This window comes from Eurytemora carolleeae, unplaced genomic scaffold, assembly GCF_000591075.1.
Source record: "Eurytemora carolleeae unplaced genomic scaffold, Eaff_2.0 scaffold707, whole genome shotgun sequence".
NCBI lineage: Eukaryota > Metazoa > Arthropoda > Copepoda > Calanoida > Temoridae > Eurytemora > Eurytemora carolleeae.
Window position 1 is genome coordinate 136,475 of NW_019396599.1, and position 20,090 is coordinate 156,564.

At 33.0% G+C, this 20,090-nt stretch overlaps 2 protein-coding genes across 13 annotated transcripts in view; one reads left to right on the forward strand and one right to left on the reverse strand.

The window, feature by feature from the left end:
* Positions 1–18,059, forward strand: part of LOC111706107 (rabankyrin-5) — a 49,223-nt gene extending 31,164 nt beyond the window's left edge. The window contains exons 22-42 of one of the 12 annotated variants that reach the window (XR_002766153.1): positions 55–267; positions 576–687; positions 1,509–1,574; positions 1,921–2,015; positions 2,759–2,878; positions 3,308–3,379; positions 4,176–4,257; positions 4,927–4,974; positions 5,615–5,686; positions 6,100–6,163; positions 6,288–6,341; positions 7,378–7,480; positions 7,868–7,952; positions 9,368–9,510; positions 10,626–10,657; positions 11,155–11,270; positions 11,817–11,886; positions 15,992–16,063; positions 16,905–17,070; positions 17,309–17,380; positions 17,896–18,059. Coding sequence is in view for 1 of the 12 variants with exons in the window: in XM_023478874.1 (XP_023334642.1) it covers positions 55–267; positions 576–687; positions 1,509–1,574; positions 1,921–2,015; positions 2,759–2,878; positions 3,308–3,379; positions 4,176–4,257; positions 4,927–4,974; positions 5,615–5,686; positions 6,100–6,163; positions 6,288–6,341; positions 7,378–7,480; positions 7,868–7,952; positions 9,368–9,510; positions 10,626–10,657; positions 11,155–11,270; positions 11,817–11,886; positions 15,992–16,063; positions 16,905–17,000 (1,715 nt within the window). In the remaining 11 variants the exon portion in view is untranslated. Of the gene's footprint in view, positions 1–54; positions 268–575; positions 688–1,508; positions 1,575–1,920; positions 2,016–2,758; positions 2,879–3,307; positions 3,380–4,175; positions 4,258–4,926; positions 4,975–5,614; positions 5,687–6,099; positions 6,164–6,287; positions 6,342–7,377; positions 7,481–7,867; positions 7,953–9,367; positions 9,511–10,625; positions 10,658–11,154; positions 11,271–11,816; positions 11,887–15,991; positions 16,064–16,904; positions 17,580–17,895 lie in introns of those variants that run through there. The other 11 variants (XR_002766152.1, XR_002766154.1, XR_002766145.1 and 8 more) reach the window with 11 other exon arrangements.
* Positions 11,899–14,568, reverse strand: LOC111706111 (uncharacterized). Its single transcript, XM_023478888.1, has 3 exons — positions 13,916–14,568; positions 13,556–13,605; positions 11,899–13,504 (listed from the first exon to the last, which is right to left on the reverse strand). Exons 1-3 carry the CDS (start codon positions 14,479–14,481, stop codon positions 13,377–13,379), a joined length of 744 nt encoding a protein of 247 aa, XP_023334656.1. The 5' UTR covers positions 14,482–14,568; the 3' UTR covers positions 11,899–13,376.
* Positions 18,060–20,090: the final 2,031 nt, after the last annotated feature.

Here is a 20,090-nt window from a genome sequence, read left to right on the forward strand (position 1 = left end):
AAGTACAGAGACATTTATTTCGTAGATTTTTTTCCTAGCTTACATCATCTTTAGGTTTCAGTCACTTAGCTGATCTAATGATAGAGTCCGGAGCTGACGTTAATATAACCGACGCCAACGGTTTCACTCTTCTCCAGAAAGCAATTGTCGACGGAAACCCTAGCGCGGCTATTTTCCTTCTCCAACATGGCGCTGATATCAACATTCGATCCCCGCAAGGGATGACCCCCCTAGAGCTGGCTATACGAGCTGATATAGAACCTGTAGGTAAAGCTTTATGAAATATTGAAACAATTCTAATAATAATAAATTAATTATAAAATCAGATTTACTTTTGACAACTGTATATATACTGACCTGGTACCGAGAATCGAGATGGGCTAAGTCCAAGGAACAGTTGGTTTGCAGTAAGGTTTTTTATCACTGGCCTTGCCCGATCGACATGTTGTTTCGCACATAGACTTGTGTGTCAAGTCAACTGTTACACTGAATTCCGTCGTTGTGGGGTTATTTCTGATGAGTAGCCTGTCTTAATTTCTATGGAATGATAGTTGATCTTTTATTTTTATTATTAGTTGAGAAACTGTGCCTGGCAGGAGCAGATACTCAGTCCTCTAGTACAGGGGAGCCACCTGTATGGATTGCTTTAGATCTTGGACTTGAAGATATTGCCAGTATTATTGTTAGGTAGGTGTTAGATAAATTGGTAGGCGATTACATCTACACAATGAAGACTTTTTAAAGTTTTGATTGTTTATCAGCTTTTTCGAATTACAAGTTTACAAGTAATCAAAGTAATCAATTAACAGCTTCTCTTGACTTATATCGTTATGGGTATCAATGCTGTTTAGCTGTTTAGCTGTTTAGCAGCAAAATTGAAATAGAAAGTCGTCTTCATTGTATTGATACGATTGCCTTCAACTGTACCATATTCACAGAGATTAAGAGAGCTATAAAAATTGCGCATACATTTTAAAGCCTGGGTCGACTATTAAGTTAAAACTGTCTGAACGCCTTGACATTTAGTTTTACGTTAATTAATTAATTTTGACGAGTCCTTATCAGTCTAAATCTAATTTTGATAAGTCCTTATCAGTCTAAATCTAATTTTGATAAGTCCTTATCAGTCTAAATCTAATTTTGATAAGTCCTTATCAGTCTAAATCTAATTCTGACGAGTCCTTATCAGTCTGAATATAATTTTGATAAGTCCTTATCAGTCTAAATCTAGTTTTGATAAGTCCTTTTCAGTCTAAATAATTTTGACGAGTCCTTATCAGTTGATTATAATATTGATAAGTCCTTATCAGTCTAAATCTATTTTTGATAAGTTCTTATCAGTCTAAATCTAGTTTTGATAAGTCCTTATCAGTCTAAATCCAATTTTGAAAAGTTCTATCATTCTAAATCTAATTTTAAAAAGTTCTATCAGTCTAAATCTAATTCAAAGTCCTTATCAGTCTAAATCAAGTTTTGATAAGTTCATTTATTAAATTTGAATTTCTTAGACATGGAGTAGATACCGAGGGCTGGGGGCCAGGACCAGATGAATGTGATCAAACCCTACTTCACAGGTATTATTATTATCATTATTATCATGATTATTATTATTATCACTATTATCATTATTATTATTACTATTAAACCTCAGGTTGAAACTTTTAAATTTTTAATCTGTTGATAACGCGTTCAGTCGGTTCCTCTACTCATTGTCGGTTTAGTCTAATTTTTTCTTTGAATATCGTGTTGATTTTCTGTTGGTGTAATTCCCAGAAAGCTTTGGATATAACTTAATTCGGAGAAAAATCTATGGTGTAATGTGTTCAGGGGGGGTTTTTTGCAAATTGTTTAATTGTTTCTGTTGATATCTACTGTACTATAACCCCCCCCCCCCTAAAAATAATTGATTTATAATTGTAGAGCCATAGATGAGAACCGGGAGGATATTGCTTGTTTCCTCATCAGATCTGGATGCGATCTTAACTCTCCTAGAAGACCAGGACACGGAGGAAAAGGTAAAGGGACTACTCCCCACTACTCCCGATTTTTGGGGGGCTAATATATTTATGAGTTTTTCTTTGTTTTGATTTGAGATTTCTGCTTTCCCTCGCAGTGAGTTTTGGAGAATTAAATGGTTAAAGACCTCTTCTTTTTATCTCCAAGTTGGGTTTTAGGATGGTCATGACTTATTGTTATTTAGTGTTAGTATATATTTGATGGTCAAACACCTTTTACTTATTCTTCTCAATGGGATCAGGGTGAGGTCATAACTACAAACTAGTTTATTACATAGAAGACCCTGAAGTATTTGATGGTCAAGGACCTCTTCAAATTTCTTCTTAGTGGGGTCAAGAGACGGTTGTGACGTAATCTTGTTATTACTTATGCGGTTCTGAAGCATTTGATGGTCATGGACCTCTTCATCTCTCCTCTTAGTGGGGTCAGCCGGAGTTCATGACGTAATATGTTTATTACTTAGGCGGTTTTAAAGCATTTGATGGTCATGGACCTCTTCATCTCTCTTCATTGTGGGGTCAAGAGAAGGTCGTGACGTAATCTATTTCTTACTTAGGCGGTCTTAAAGCATTTGATGGTCATGGACCTCTTCATCTCTCTTCTTTGTGGGGTCAAGAGAAGGTCGTGACGTATTCTATTTCTTACTTAGGCGGTCTGGAAGCATTTGATGGTCAAGGACCTTTCCATCTCTCTTCTCAGTGGGGTCAAGAGAAGGTCGTGACGTAATCTATTTCTTACTTAGGCGGTCTTGAAGCATTTGATGGTCAAGGACCTCTTCATCTTTCTTCTCAGTGGGGTCAAGAGAAGGTCGTGACTTGTCTGATTGAACACGGAGCAGATATTAACAAACAGGACGCTGAAGGTAATAAACAAGGAACCCTAGGGAATAAAAGATTTGATTGATTAAATCCATTTGTTTGGACATTAAATCATTAATAAACTTGAATAAATATTTGTTTTCGTTTTTGTCGGAAAAGGCGGGAAAAAAAGAATACAGTGGGACATTTCAAACTGTAGAATAGGATGTCGACTATCAAACTCAAGTAGTAATTGTTTTTAGACCAACAATTATGAAATATAACAATTGCGCAATGGTACGCAAGCCCATTTTTTTAAAAGTAAGATTGGTTTCAAGCTACTGATAAAAGTGTTTGCTTCAGAACTACTTTCATAACGCCTTCTATTCCAGTTTTATGGATTAATATTTCACTGCAACATTATTATACTAATGTATTATTGAAACAAAAACAGCAGACAGAGGGGTACGAAGCTTCCTAAATTTCTATTTCAGGAAAGACAGTGCTCCATCATGCTATAGAAAATGGGCAGAGTGGGATAATTAACATGGTTCTAGGTTGCCCAGGTTAGAAAATCATGCAATTCGTGAAAAATTAATTTTTACCTTATTATTTTCAATCATATTTGGATACAAGATGAAGTGTCCGGCGTTGCCCTTGTAATTTTAGTAACACGATAAAAACTTAGGATTTGTTTAGCCTATGTTACCCCCAGGGTACTCAAGGGTTCCCTCAAAAAAATATAGCCAATTTGGTGTAGCCCTTTGGCCAGCTTTATATGACATATATGTATGAGCAAAGAGCTTTATTATATAGATTATTTACAGGATTTGTCGACTTAATTTAAAGTTTCAAAACCACAATGGCAACCTCTAGACCTTTGTATGAGTAAAAATGACGGAGTTATTATTGTTTTTCTTTTGCTGTGATCGGAAAGCAAAATAGTTTAAACTACAAAAGTTTCTTTCAATTTATTTAAAGACCTCCGATAAAACAAAGTTAATCATATTTATCATACATGCTGAAGATCCAACTGAAACTCGGAGTATGGATGGAATTGAGCCTCTGACCATTACAAAGGATGCCATAAGCCATTTTGCAAATTATGATTTGATTTGATTGATTAAAAGTAACTTGGTGATTTTTGCATGAATGAATGAAAAGAATCTATACATTTTATAACCAGAAAAACTAAAATATTTTCCTCATTGTTAATTCAACAAAAAGGTGTACGGTGCCCTTGTAAATCCCGCATGTAACAATCTCACTAGAAAAAGCTTAGACAGTTCCTTGTTAGAAAAAAATCAACAAAAACAAAAATTGAGAGTAAATTGTATTTTGTCATTTACATTTTGTTTCCAGGCATTAACCTAAGCTGTCGAGATAAAGCAGGATTAAGCCCTTTTGCTTGTGCCATGACCTTCAAGAACAACTCAGCTGCCAGGTAAACAAAATTCAGGAGCTTCCTGCCACCCTTCTACAACTCAAACTAAAATTATCCGTCTCTAGATTTTTATTTGTCTGTTTGTTGTAACACTTCACAAAACCTTTTTTCTTTGTTCATCAATTTAAAGAGTTTCATTTTACTTGGGGAAAAAGAAAAGAAGAACAAGTTAAATTCTTTAAGTTTTTTTTGTCGGAATTTTAAAGTTTTACATTCGCTCCTTTGGGAATATGTGAAATATTATCCCGTTCTGCTAGTCTAACACCAATTTATTTAAAATTTAAGAATTCAAAATTCGGTGTTAGAGATTCTCAAAACCTTGCAGAGTAAAAAGAAAGGTGTTAGTTCCATGATTTTTTGAAAACATACTTCGGACTGGGTTGACCCTTTTCAGTTCTCAAGATATTAAAATTTTAAAATTAATATTTTAGAATGTTAAAAAATCACTAAAAACTAAACAGAAAACTTAATAAAAAAAAATATGGTTGTCAAATGAAAAGAGGGGAAAGAAACTCAGATTATGATTTGTAAAAAAGATGATTTTTGACTTATATATTTTTAAATATTTCCTCCCTCCTCAAAGTGTTCCTATTTCATACTTAGGTTTTGTATGATTTCTAGGTCGGGGNGTTGATTTTTAAAGAAGAATGGTACATTTTATATTTCCAGAGTGATCCTCGAGCTTGAGCCTGGAGCTGCAGAACATCCAGACGCAAGGAATTTTAGAATTGACAAAAAATTTGTCTTCATTGTTAAGGTAGTAACCGGCTAGACATGGTAGTTGAGTCGACAGTGCAATATTAAACAGAACATTTCAGGGATTTATTTTATACCAGTAAGACGTTTTTAAGGTGTATAATTGCTGAGTAAGAGTGCGAAATCGATCTCAAGAAGTCTCCAAGATTTGCTATTTTGGAGGATACATTAGAATCGTTTATTTAATTGTTAAATAATGACGATGAAAAATGTAACACAAATTTTACATAAAACTAATTAAAAACACGACTCTTAAAAAGTAACCTCCAAAAAAGGCCATCTGGAAGAATTTAAAGGATCGATTTTGCGCACTTACTCAGCTATTATACACAGTAAAGAAGACTTATTAGTATCAAATGATCCTTAAATCTTTATCTAAACTACTGCACGCTCAGTTTAACTACCATGTTAAGCCGGTCACTCCCTTTAAACATTGAAAGTGACCTGAGATTCAGGTTTCTCCACAATGTACAAGACTTAAGAGACACTGTACGAAATTTCTTCAGTCGTCATTTAAGTCTCATCCTTTGTGGTTCATCATGTATTGATATTCTTGGGAATTGATTTTGAATGATTTTTTCTGTCACGAATGAATGACAAGGGGAAAGAACTTTCTGCACACCGCTATACTCAGAGGAGACCTGGAGGCACTTTTGTTTCTCATCTCTATCAGGAAGGATTTAAAACTAAACTTTAGTTTCTTATTATATAACCATTAAGTGTTAATAGTCTAATAAACATGGGACGACAATAAAATCGTCTTCAATTTGTGTATCTTATTGACGGAGATATACACAATTCAGCAATTTTGGTGTTTTTTTCATAATTTGTAAATGTTCGTCAATTATTAACTTTTTAAACTGGGATTGTGTTCACATTAGAATGCTGCGGGAAACACCCTTTATAATATCTTGAAGATAAGATATTGAAGAGAAGATATTGGAGAGGGTCGGAACAAAATAAGTCCGATTCATCTTAATACTAACTAAAGCAAGATTTGTGCGTGTGCACTCTCAAGGTGGTGCTTCTCTCTGTTTAAATTTATTGGAAATTAAAAAAAAATATTTTAATTTTTCCATTTATCAGTGTAAATGTGCACTCTAAAACTACAGATGCTAATAAGCTGGCCCCCCTTCTACTAGCCGTCCAGGTATTAAAGTAGTAATCTCTGTTTGACTGTCTTTTGGTCTGTTTGTTAGGATGTCCGATCATAAATCATTAACCTATGGACTGATTTGTCTCAAATTTTTACTAACTAAACCGTATTTCTAAAGGTTGGAAACGAAATGATGGTTCGAAATTTGATCCTTGCCGGAGCGAATGTTCAGGTATTAAATATAATTTTCTAGAAAATCTGTTGTAACATATTTACACTTTTATGAATATTAATTATGAATCCCTTGGTTCGCATGGTCCTCCTAGAAAGGGAGGGGGGGGGGGAGAAAGACTTACCGATAGTCATGACTTCTATATTTTCTATTTGAGATATCAATTAATTAATTAAAACTTCTATTTCTGAGCGTAAGCATAAATATCACCGGTCATTTTTAAAGCACGAGGGAGGGGGGGGGGGCCATGCGGCCATGAGCCCAGCAGTATCCAGTTCGAACCTAGGTAGTTAACAGAACCCTTCCCCATACCAACAGAATCCCAGCAAAATACTGTTAAAAAAAACTTTTATTGATAACTGACTTTAAAAAGAAAAAATTTCAAAAATGAAAACGTGGGGGAATATTTTACATACTCCGCTTGGCTTAGAAATAAAAATCATTGCTTTAAAACTCTTTTTTAGTGTAAAACTCATAGGACAGACCACACTTTGAAATGTCAGAACAGTGGTTGTTTTGTGATTAATGTATAATGAATTATGCATGTAAATTTCACTATTTGTTGCCGCAAGTTATTTCAATTATCAAAGACGATCTTTAAGTCGTCTTTTAATTGCCAAGAATCTCCGTTTCTTAGTAAATATGACTGTAGTTAATAAGTTACTGAAGTCCGACCTCTATGTTTTATTGCGCTGTAAGTGTAATTTCAAGTGATCCTTTATTTTATAGGGTAGCATTTCCAATACATAACCGGTATCCAGAATAGTTGTTTTGATAGGAATTAGTTCGATATCCATGTCACAATTTGGACAAATGATTATTTTTAATTGTGGATTCTCTACAAAAGGGTCATGCACTTTTCTTCTGCAGAAAAATGATGTAGGAATTATAAGAAGTAAACAACACCGTTTACTCTAGAAAAACGACGTTATCTTCCAGAATTATAATCAGATAAAGGTTTCAAGGGTACCGTTGTGAATCAGGGATGCTTGCGTAGTAGGCACTTGATATTACGACAACAGTCCCTTTAATCCAGGAAAGAACGTTGACCGGTCAGACTGGTCTTCATATAGCTGCAGAGAGAGATCTACCTGAGATAGCTAGTGTACTCATAAACAATAATATTGAGTACGCAGCAGGTTGGCATTTTATTATACCATTTCCTTAATCATTTAAAACCTTATTTTGTATTCAAATAGAAACCCTATTTCATTTTTGTTGTTGAACGCTTTTTGACAAACTGACACAGAATGCCGCAATTTATAAAATTGTTAAATTTGAAATTTAGAAATTAATTGTAAAAAAATAGCTGATGATTATATTAAAATATAGGTTTCTTGCAATTATCACTAAAACCTAGCCCCATCTAAAATAAGAACAAAAAGGAAACATGATATATAAATGAATACATAAATTAAACGATCCCCCAGCAATGAGAATATTTTGTTATTCTTCATGAGTTTATATTATTTCTAATTTGCGCATCAAAGAAACTGTTTCTGTCTTTTATAACCGGTTTTTTACAGTTGATGAGGATGGAAATAACGCTCTTCATGTAGCTGTTAGAGAAGGGAATGTAAAGACGGTTCAGGTTCTCCTTTCTGAATCCAGGTAGGTGGTTGAGTAGGTTAGATGGACTCATTTAGCAAATGCTGTACTCTTAAAACTTCATCTCAAACTGTACCAGTCCAGGACAAATCGTAAGCCAACAAAGTCAACCAGGACATAACCCACCTGGCTCTAAATGCCACACAAGGACACAATCTTAGCTTTCTATTAGGTTCAAGTTCTTCTATCTTAATCTGGTAGTTGGTTTAGTAGGTTAGATGCATCATGTATTCATGTAGGTGTTAGAGTAGGTTCAAGTTCTCCTCTCTGTATCCAGGTATTTGGTTGATAAGGTTAGATGTACGTAGGTGTTAGAGTAGGTTTAAGTTCTATCTTAATCTGGTAGTTTGTTTAGTAGGTTAGATGTATCATGTATTCATGTAGGTGTTAGAGTAGGTTCAAGTTCTCCTCTCTGTATCCAGGTATTTGGTTGATTAGGTTAGATGTACGTAGGCGTTAGAGTAGGTTTAAGTTCTCCTATCTTAATCTGGTAGTTGGTTGAGTAGGTTAGATGTATCATGTATTCATGTAGGTGTTAGAGTAGGTTTAAGTTCTCCTCTCTGTATCCAAGTAGTTGGTTGATTAGGTTAGATGTATTCATGTAGGTGTTAGAGTAGGTTCAAGTTCTCCTATCTTAATCTGGTAGTTGGTTGAGTAGGTTAGATTAGATGTATTCATGTAGGTGTTAGAGTAGGTTTAAGTTCTCCTCTCTGTATCCAGGTAGTTGGTTTAGTAGTCCTCGGTAGATGTTTGATCATTTCGGGATTTCAAGTTTCTACAAGATCTAGTCTAAAATCTCAAGATTGAAGGTTTGACTGCCATCAAATTATTTTTTTATTATTACATGTAAAATTTAACGCTTTCTTCTAATAAAATGTTTTTATCAGTTGATTAAATGTTCACTTGAAATATTATTAACAATTTTGCCTTTTCCAAATCCTCACTTTATAATTTATTTGAACGGAAACAAATCTTAACGACTAATTATTGACTAATAGCATTCCTTATAAAGTGATTGCAAATTATTATTTTTACGTCTCAAGATTTGAGTTTCATTACAACCTTTACAAGTTTTTAAGGTTTTTATTCTTGTGATTTTTTCAATTTTGTTTTCTTCTAATTTCGTTTTGATTATTTTGATTGTTATTTTATTGTTAGAACTGATAAAAGTGTCGAACCCGCCCAGTGTGCCTAGAAACCAATCCTTCTCCATAATAGTCAACCTTCTCAACTTAGAATTGAACTTTTAAAATAAGCTAAGAACATGGTTCTGCTTAGTTCCAGAATACAAATTTTAGGCAGATCGGGCAGGGGGTTCCTGAGTTATGATTGGACAAATAATGATAACTATTTTATACATAGAAATCATGGTTTTGACCAGATTCAACACAAAAAATTTAATTTTTCCCTTTTTTCAGGATAGACGCCGAGTTGTTGAATGAGAAGGGTAGATCACCCCTGCATGTATTAGCAAGGTTTACGGAGAGAAATACAACGGATATTTTCAATGTGTTCATGGAGACTATGCCGGAATATCCTATAGATAAACAGGATACAGAAGGTAAAAGATATATTAAATGTGTTCATGGAGACTATGCAGGAATATCCTATAGATAAACAGGATACAGAAGGTAAAGGATATATTCAATGTGTTCATGGAGACTATGCATGAATTAAACAGGATACAGAAGGTAAAGCAAGATCAGCAGACCGGTTAAAACCTGTTATATTTCAAATTATTGTTACCTAACTGAGTGTTTGTAAAAAGTGAAAGGGGGTATTGATATCGAATTGAATCCGATATCGATCACTCATAATTTTACTTCCATCTTTAATTATAATTTTAAATTTTTAAGGTTACCCTTTTGAAAAGGGCGTCGATATCTCTCCATGGAAGGTCACTTGAAATTACACTTCAGTCTCTTTGAAAAAACTTCAGACGTAATTTCAAGTGACTTTCCTTTAATATAAAGAGTGACATGTCCGATCCGCAATGGTACCTTTTAAACCTTTTTGTCAAGGTTGAATAAAGAAATCCTTAATTCTGTTTCTTTTGGAAAATATATTGTTTTTTTTTTGATAAAAGTTACTTTAAGGGTGTAAAGGTACAGGGGCGTACTAGAGCATTTGTGTAGGGGGGGTCACATTTTTGTGCTCCCTCCCCTTGTCAACATTGTGGTCCCCCTTAAAAGCCCCTTTTTTGAAAATAATATCGATACCTTTTTAACTATGTAAGTGAACTATTTGATCATATATACACTTCCACATAACAATTGTTAACAAATTATTTATATAATTTTCCTCTTAATACTGTAGAGATGGAATCGTTTCTTAAAAAATATCTATATTTTCATGGAAACGATACATATTGTATTATAAATAATGATATCAAAGAAACTTTCACTGAAGGCAGTATTGATTAAAGCTTTTTTAATGAAATTTTTTAGTTAAGGGCAAAAGTGAGATTTTAAAGTATTTTTTTATGGGGGGCACGCTTAGGGAAAGGGGGTGGCCTGCCTTACCCCCCCTCTTGTACGCCACAGTATAGGTACCATTGTGAATCAGAAACGCCACTGTTTAAAAAAAGAGTATTATTAACGCATGGTTATTTCTGCCCTTCTTTATATTAAATAGATGACAGTAATTGTATTTTTTATAACATATATTTTTTATCAGGAAACACACCTCTGCTATCAGCTTATATAAAGGTAAATATCTTAAATAAAATAAAGCTCTTTGCTCAAAAATATATATTTATATTGTTGTATTTATATGTTATCTATAGCTGGCCAAACGGCTGGACCAAATTGGCTGAAATTTTTTTAGGTAACCCTTGGATTGGATACCCTGGGGTTAATATTGGCTAAACAAATTTGTATTCAATTTTTAAAGTGTTTTTAAAATTCCACGGGCATCGCCGGGCACTTCAGCTAGTATTAGATAATTTAACAGATTAATTGCATCAAAAGTTGGATCATTAAAGGTTTATTTCAGCCCTCAGTCATTGTTGTTAAAACCTGTCATTTTGATTAGATTTAAGATTTTTAGCTTTTTTAAGTTTTCAAATGTGGACCAAAAATATTCAGAAAAAGACTTAAACGTATTTTAAAAAAGAAATATCTTTTAAAAAGAGGGGGGGGGGGCGGGATGTTGGAAAATAAGGAAATAGTTGGAGTATCTTGTACAGTGTCTTTCTGCTGTATAGGGAAATGGAGATCTATGTCGGGCCTTGGTGAATCAAGGAGCAGTTCTTGGAACCATGAATAAAAATATGGTCAGCATGTTTAATCATCCTGTAGCTACAAAACAGCTGCTTTTCAGGTTAAAAACTATAAATTGTTCACTAAGGTTTCATACTAATAAAAAATCAAATTAATAAGAAAATTTTCAAATTATAAATTACAATCAGTTGGAAATGAAGATTGATCCTTTATTTTAATAATCATTATTATAACATGTTTTTTGTTAAGTTGATGTAAATGTTTAATGTGTTAATTTTAAATCAGTTTGATAGGTATTTTTAAAAGATGGATTAGCTGTAATCTTACGAAAGTACTAAGTCGGTTCCAGGCCCCCCCCCCCCCTCTATTCCTATTCTATAACCATTCAGTACATAGTTGCTACAATTTGATGGTATCTGTAAGATCCCATGAATTAGACCAATTGTGGGTCTGATTAAATAAACCATAAGTTAATCAGGAGCTAGGACACGTCTACCTTCCACTATCTAGGTTTAAAGACTCATCCGAAATAGTATTAATGATTAAAAACTAATTCAAATAAGTATTCCTAATTTTATTCTGCAAAGCCGGTTGTAATATGTATTTAAAATTTTCATAACAATACCTAACAATCTTGTTTTTGTAGATTGCTTGACATGCTTGGAACAGAGCCAAGGTGGGGGGAGGGGGATCTTTGCCAAGAATGTCAAACAAAGGTATAATATTGCATTATTTTTTTATTTTTTTATTTTGTTTATTTTATTAAGGAGTTATGCAGAATAAAGAATGTTTAAAAATGGTAGAGTTTGGATAATAAATTTTGGTTACCAGATAACAACTTTAAACGTTTATATCTTTTATTCTTGAGTTTCGTGGCAATTAAATGAAACACTTTTCAATGTAACTGTTGTTCGGTTAAAACCTTTGGTAAACAGTTATTATTAATAAAAGTAATTTATTGACTTATAAGGTAAACAATATGTGAACACTTATAAAACATAATAAGTATAAATATGGTGCGATTAGGGTTTCCATTTTTCCGGAACAAAATTTCTATTTGGAAATGAAATGATCCGGAAATTTGTTGCGTAAACCAGAATTCCGGGATAATTCCGGAACAAATGGAAAATGAAATGTTTACAGTTTACGTGATGTAATCCGGAAATTTTTCCAGTTTAAGAAATGGAAATCGTAAAATTTCCAGTTTTGGAGTATTGGGCTCAGTCGGTTCCGCTGTTTTGACGTTTATTGGATACAAACAAACAAACGAGTAAAGTATACAAATAGGGTGTGAACCAGAAAACTCAGGAATGGGAGAACTACTTTGAGACTGAAGTTATGACTTTAAATAGTTCAATGAACATGATAACGGCAATTACGTAGCGCATACTATATATAATGTATACAGACCAATTTAAAAGTGATATTACAAGTTACTATTTAACTTGTTTGCTTTATAACAACATCAAATAGACTTAAGGATTGCTATTTATGTTTTCTTCCTTTCCATAGTTTTCTGTAGATCAAATTATTTTGGCAGTCAGTATTTATATTCCATGATAATTCACAGTAGTATTACTTTAACTACAGCTAAACAGGCGCACATTCTATTATTATGTAGATATTATAACTTACTGGTTTTATCTTTTACATAAATTTAAGACGTTTTTCCGTTATGTTTTCCCAGAAAATTCCGGAACGATTTTTCCTTAAACTGGAATTTTCCGGAACAATATTTTGGAACGTTCCATAATTTCGGAACAAATACTAATTTACTAAAGTTGAAAAGACAAAAAGATTGTTCAAGGTTGATTATAGACTTAAAACAATAATAGTATACTTCATGCAAAGATATAGATATTATAATTTACTTCAAAGTTATTTCTAAAATATTGCCATTTAGAAAATATAATGTTCTTTAGGGTTGCCAACCACCTGGAATATAAAGATACGAACCTGATATAAACAAAAAAACAGAAAACACTAATAATACTTTAATTACTTCTTAAATCCAGAATTAAACAGGTTTGTTCTGTGAAAATCATGTGATTCATAATTTACTAATCTAAAAATAAGAAGAAAAGCGCCTAAATCTTTTGGTCTATAAACTAGGTTGCACTTTAAACCTTGTGAAAAAATCTTACCCATGGGCAGGGTTAAAAAAACAACAAAAAGATGAGAAAAAACTAGGGTTGTCAACTCTGATTTACTTCAAAGTTATCATGATAATCAGATATCCAATGGTCTGACTGATGATTGACATGAAGGATGAATTGTTTACTTCAAAGTAGTCATAAGCTGTAAACGGTCCCTCTGCCTCTATCATGGCCAAAACTAAAAATTATAATATTAAAAAAAGTTATATTCTTACTTTGTTTTTTTTACCTATTAGTAAATCATTTTTATCTTCCCCACAACTGTTGAGTGCTACTTGTCTGTACATAAGAAGCATTGATAAGTAAAATTGTCTATTGGAAAAGAAAAATTATTCTGTCCAAAAAAAATCTTACTAATGTGTTAAGATGGAGAAAACATGTTTGTACTGTTGCACAGTTAAAAAAATAAGTAGTCATCATTTCTTAAATCTACTAAGGTTTTGGATTTCACATTTTCAAATTGCTTGTCTCACAAGATTATGTGGAAAGAATTTTTATTGGTACTGTCATAATGTCCAATCATTGTGGAAAATATTTATTAATATTTGCATCCCCAAAATTTAAATAATAGTTATTTACATTAATCTACCTCAGCTTGTCATTGTTGTTGGATAGTGCTTGATGAGTAATATTACAGAAATGGGTATAATAAAACACATTTAAAGCTATCCCAACCAGGATACAGAATTTGTTGATAAACTCCAAATATTGTGCATCCACAAGATAAAAATAGCAAGTGTACAAAAGAACAAGAGACAGAACAACATTTAAGGGTAACATGATAAAAAGTAGTGGATTAAATGCAGTCTTGATACTCCTTAGCCTACATACCAGTTGGTAGGATTCGGTAATCAAACTACGAACCTCAGACAATTTCTGAACCTTTTCAGTTTCTTCAACGAATGAATTGCAAATGGCATTTATCACTAAGAGTAGAAAAGTATTCAAGGCAGTTACTCCCAGATATGCCAGAGCAAAATATATAATTCTATGTATACTGCTTCCCCTCATTGAATATACAAAAGCTAATAGAAGGAGGACAGAGCTAAGAATCTGTATTAAAACAAGATAAAGTTTGGTGTATCTTGTTCTTTTTGGATTAATATTAGACTTTTCAACCATCTTTGCCATTAAAGGAAGGGGGAAGAAGGCCATGATGAATGCGTTTAATAAAATAATGTAGTAAGATACTCCATATACAGAACTCAAAGGGATTTTTGGAGAACTTGGATCCTGGTAAACCTGAATTCGGGGGTTAAAAGAAATTCCATTTGAGGTGCAATTGCATTTTGGGTTACAAGTACATTATTTTCTCCTGGTTTTTGTTCAATTCTTTGGTTTATTGGTTGTCTAGGACCCATTTTTTTTAGTCATTCTGTAAAAATTTTAATTCCTTGGTTAACTGAATCATTGTTCATTTACCTTATGTTTTGTTCGGTTTTTAACTGAAGATCTGTTAAATAAAATTGTTGATCCGTGAAATCAATGTTCAGTAAAATAGTTCTTCCAGTAAAATCGTTCATTCAGTAAAAGTTTAGGCTAGATAAGACTTCCTCAACAGTAATTTTCCCAACTGCTAATTTCCCTAATAGCAATTTCCCAAATAGCTAACGTCCCCCAAAAAAATGTCCCCCTTCAGTAAAATTGTTTACTTAAATTAACTTATCTTTGCTAGAATCAACAGAATTTTGTGTAATAAAAATTACATAATATCTTTATATCAAGGTGAGCAACAGAAATTAGAATTGTTAATATCTAGCTGCAATTGCTATCAAAGGAAATCTAGATTTTCCATGGATGTGAAGCGCCAACATTTTTTTCATTTCAATTTGGAAATTTCAAACAGAAATATTTATATTTTAATGCATGGGGAAATTTATGTTGGAAGTTGTGACTAGTGAAATTAGTGATTGTAGAAGTTGTTGGGTAAATTTGTTTTTTGGGATAATACCATGGAGAAGTTGCATTGGAGAAATTACCTAACTCCCCACTGGTTATGAAAAACAATTGTTTTCATAACTTAGCTTTAATTTGTTTGTTTATGGTTGGTTAATTGTTCTTAATAACAACAGTTTTGTCGTTTTCAAATATTTAGTTTTGTAATAGAAATTATGCCAATCTCTAATCCTTGTAGCTTGGCTGATTTTGATGTAGAAATGTAATAGTTGACTAATTTTTTTATTCTGTTTTTTTTAACTGATGACCCCTGCCTGAATATAGTTCAGAGTAAACAGTAGTACTGGTATAAAGCTCCAGATAACATAGGATACTAGGGTACGCCAGGATATCCAGTTAAACTTCCATTTTCCTGATTTATCCTGACTAACCGGTACAGCTCGGATTAAGATAAGAAACTTCAAGAAATTCATTTTGTGATGTTGCTTAGGTTAATGGTAGTTTGATAATGTAAGTAACAGGTTAACCTTTGGCAAATAAAGAAAGCTACGACAACTAGACATTTACAGGGGTATTTATTTTTCAGAAGTAAATTTCAAAATCATTTTCTAAGGTATTCAATATTAAGATTTACCCATAATAATGTCAATACATATTTGACAAATAGATTTTATGAGTTAAAGTAAATATTGTAGAATTATTCACTTAAATTGAAAAAAAAATGCACAGCTCTTAAATTTCTCAGTTCTAATTTAAATTACTTATTTAGTTTGGTTTAACAACAAGGAAGCATCACTGTAGGCACTGTGGAAGATTACTATGTGGAAAGTGCAGCGCCAAGGAGAACAAAACATTAAATCATATATTTTTTCAATCTGGGTTCACTTCAACCTTGTAACGCCAAACGTGCAGTGAGATTGAAATCTTATTTGTGTTCAATCATAATTACTCTTTTTAAAGAGCTATTGTGAAGAAGAAAAATGTTGTTGAATTTCTAGTAAGTAACTAGATAAATTTCTTTTCTCACGCTTGTGTGCCTTAAATCAAGATTAGAGGATCTAAGAGGTCACAAAATTTGACCTTCTCATTCTGTCTAGTTCAGTGGGGGTTCTTGTCTCTGATATTGACCCGTTTATGTTTACCCAGGGTGTGAACCATAGAGTTACTCATTAACTTTAGTGTTTTTTTACAAGCTCTTATAAATTTAAACGTGAACAAAAGACGTCACAATATTATTTCTTCCGACCGCACCTATTTTTGTTTGGGTGTTGCTCTGTGTTTTCAATATGTTAAACCATTATAGACACATGGCGTGGCTCAAAATTTGAATATAATAATTTAAACTACTTTAAAAAGATTGTAAACAATGCTGGATGAAAAAAGGTGTGGTCAGAAGAAATAATTGTGAGCGCATTGCCTAGAAGTTGAGTTTGCCTCGTTATTGTGGAGTGCCTTTCCTCTCTCTTTCTACAATACTTTAGCTATGTTTAAATTTAAGTTCAGATTGTGTTCCTAGATAAAGTAGTTTTTTAGTGCTTCTAATCGCAGCAGCACAAGAGGATTAGTTTCAACAATACAGACCTAGTTAAACTACTTAACTTCTCACTACTCATTAATTTCACCCTCAGAATTTGTTTCACTAAATATTGCGAAAATATTTTGTAATGTTTTGATGTTTTCAGGAGATGCCCATTATTAAGTACAATCTAACTAAGTCTGTTCGTGTGTGCGGAGTTTGTTCAGATCTTCTTACTCTAGGAGTTGGCGCAGGAGTCTGAATGCTGTGTTCAATATTCATATTTCATATATTACAGATTCTCCTTGTTAAAATCAAGGTTGTATGATAAGGTTAGATACTCTGGATATGCTCCAATGTACAACAAATGTTGTCTTTATAGCAATGGACATTCCTAGAACTGGTAAAACCTTTAGAATTGTTAAAACTGTAAAAAACAAAGTTTTCACTTCTGTTTTCGCCAATAATCAGTTAAATCATCTTAGGATTTTGAGAGTCCATTTGAAGACGACATTTGTTGTACATATATACGAGCGCATCCAGAGTATCTAAACTTATTACACAACCTAGTGATTAAAATAGGAATTACCACGTGGATCTGATTGCTGATCCGACATGTATAGATTTCATGTTATATGTTGGGTAAGAAATTATATCACAATTTGAAATGTAGGATCTTATTGACGCTTCATTTTGAAAATTGCTATTTTCTAAAGGGTTGCATGACCAAACATATTGGAAGCCGATATTTTGGGTTTGGGTTAGGTTTAATTAACGACAATTCTATGGTCCTAGCTCTTAGGCGAGAGTTCTTGACCATACTACACAGCAATGTTATCGTGTTTTAAATTGTGTTCAAATTTTATAGAAAATTTCCGTCAAGATACTTTTTTCTTTCAATTTCCAAATATTAAAAAATAATAGACAAGGGGGAGGGGGGAGGTGGGGGATGGGGTGAAAATTCGCTTTCAAGGAATTCACCATTGTTTATATTAAGTGGTAAAATATATTGAATTATTGAATTAAATCTCCATGCATTTACAAACAAAGAAATTGAGTATTTTACAATCTTCATGCGCAGTTGAGCATTTATTTAAAACAAGGAAAATTTAAAATTTGAAATTTACAATTTTACATTTGTATTCTGAAAAATCAAGTGGTAACATTGATTTAATTTTTAATTATCCAAGAAAACAGTAAGCTTTTTTAATTCATGCTATTTTTTGTTAATTAAATAATGACCAAACCAGTTTTATTTACCTAATTTAAATTGTAATTGTAATTGTAATTTGTATTATATTTAATAAATGTGGAACTAATATCTACTTTTTTACTCTACAGAGGTTTGGTCCATCACCTTCACCGAATTTTAAAAATTATGTAATTGAGTATTCAAAATATTTGATAATAAATTAATGTTATATTATTGTTAACCTGGATCAATTTTATTTAGCCTAAATTCAAACACTTCCATTATAAAACCTTTTTTTGATATATTGTATGCTTTTATGATTTTAATTAGTTTTAATATTTTATGGTCTGTATAAAAATTGTCTAGTTTTTGTTAATATAAGTGTAGATATTAACTTGTAAACTTTATGAGGAACGCCTAAAAACTGTTTAAGGAACACCTTTTGTATAATTGTTGACTTTAAAAGTCACTATAGTAAAATAAAGAGATCTGAAATGGATATTTCTAACATTTATTTAAAAACGAAAGTTTTGAAATATTTGCATATAAGGCGGAGTTAAAATTGGTTGATTTAGAAATTAACAAAGGAATTAATGATGGATATTTGATGGCACTTCATGGGAGTGTTGTAGAGCTTCATGTTGGTGGAGCAGATCAACAGGAACTGGGACAACAGGGCTTATCAATTGAACTAAGGCAATGCAACTCGAGATAGCGGAAACTTTGGTCGGAGCCGGGCACAAGTTTCCTAAGTAAGCTTCTCAAGAAGTTAATAGGGAGATCAGGGGTATAAGCACGCCTGCTGTTAGCTCAGTATCTGCATCATCAGCATGAAGGAGTCAAGAGGCTCCCTGTGTCGGAGCTGTTACCAGCCCAACTCTCCTAACCTGACTGAGGGCTGGGGTGTGTAGAGGGTGAGGCGGGGAACGAAGGAGCGAGGGTTCCATGTGTGTGCTTCATGGCGGAAATGGATCGTGTGTATACACACATCTTGAGAACAGTTGACGGCAATTGAGTCGGTAAAATCGTCTTCCTTGTATTTCGAATTTGTATTAACAATAATATGTTACGAGGTACTGTAGCTGTAAGCGTAGTATCATTGATCCTACAAGCAATGCTCGATATACAACATTACTCTTTGAACCTTACACTGAACTTCGAAGTTCGAAAACCACTGAGCCCATGACAGGGTATTGTTATGGAAACCAGTTTGAAACCTGGGTTTCACGAATGGGGTTATGCAAATATTTTTGTTAAGAAAATTATTTTATTAAGTTTCTTAGTATTCTCCATTTTTTTTAATCTCTCAAATCTTAGACCCCTTAAAGGAAACTGGAATCTCTCTCAAATGCAGTGTACTGTAAAGTTTGACCTCAACACAGCTGAGGCGCTACTTGTGTAAGTACCCATAGGTTTCTGTATTGCCATCTTTGTATGTATCAAGAGAACACTCTTAACAGACTGTTTCAAGTAATATCCCAAGTAAACTTTTTGATGAACGCCCCTAGCTAACAGTTTTAAAAACAACAATAGCAAACTGTTATAGGATCCATAGAACATTACGGTAAGAAACAAAAAAGGAGTAAAGACGACACAAAAGTAGACGTTTCATGACGAACAAAGGGTTTAGCCAAAACTTGATTAAAAAATAGTTAATCCTGGTTGAAAAGTGCAAAAATACTTAAAAGAAGAAATATGTGAATACTGTTCAGTGCTTTGTCAGCTAAAGCTTATGAAATGATCAGAGAAAACGCAATTTTACCTTTACCTTGCAAGAGCACGCTCACGAGCAAAATCAAGTATTTTTGCTGTGCCCCTGGAATCATAAGAGAGTTTTTTGTTTTATAAAACTGAAACTTTCAACTACAGAATTGTGGGAAAGGGGGAAAGGCAATGCATCTTGATGCTTGATGAAATGCATGTCTCTCAAAGTTATGAATACTGTGATCGTTTAAAGGGACAGACCAGCTATGGAAGGAATCCTAAAGAATCTTTCCACAACACTGCATACTCAGTTCAACTACCTTACATAGTCCCTTTAAAACAAATGTTTACTCCTCATAAAAAAGTTAAAGTTGTTCTTTTACGGTAATCTATTGATTTTACTAAATGTCTGCTTCGGCCTTTCCTCTAATTTATTTTCAATCCAAGCCCCCCCCC

What these genes read in the sequence shown, in the direction of transcription:
- LOC111706111 (XM_023478888.1), bottom strand. Translation starts at nt 14,481, where the DNA reads ATGGCCTTCTTCCCCCTTCCTTTAATGGCAAAGATGGTTGAAAAGTCT. An exon ending in AACAACAATGACAAGCTGAG is followed by an intron (nt 13,606 to 13,915) that starts GTAGATTAATGT and finishes TCTTATGTACAG; the next exon opens with ACAAGTAGCACTCAACAGTT. An exon ending in TAAAAATGATTTACTAATAG is followed by an intron (nt 13,505 to 13,555) that starts GTAAAAAAAACA and finishes TATAATTTTTAG; the next exon opens with TTTTGGCCATGATAGAGGCA.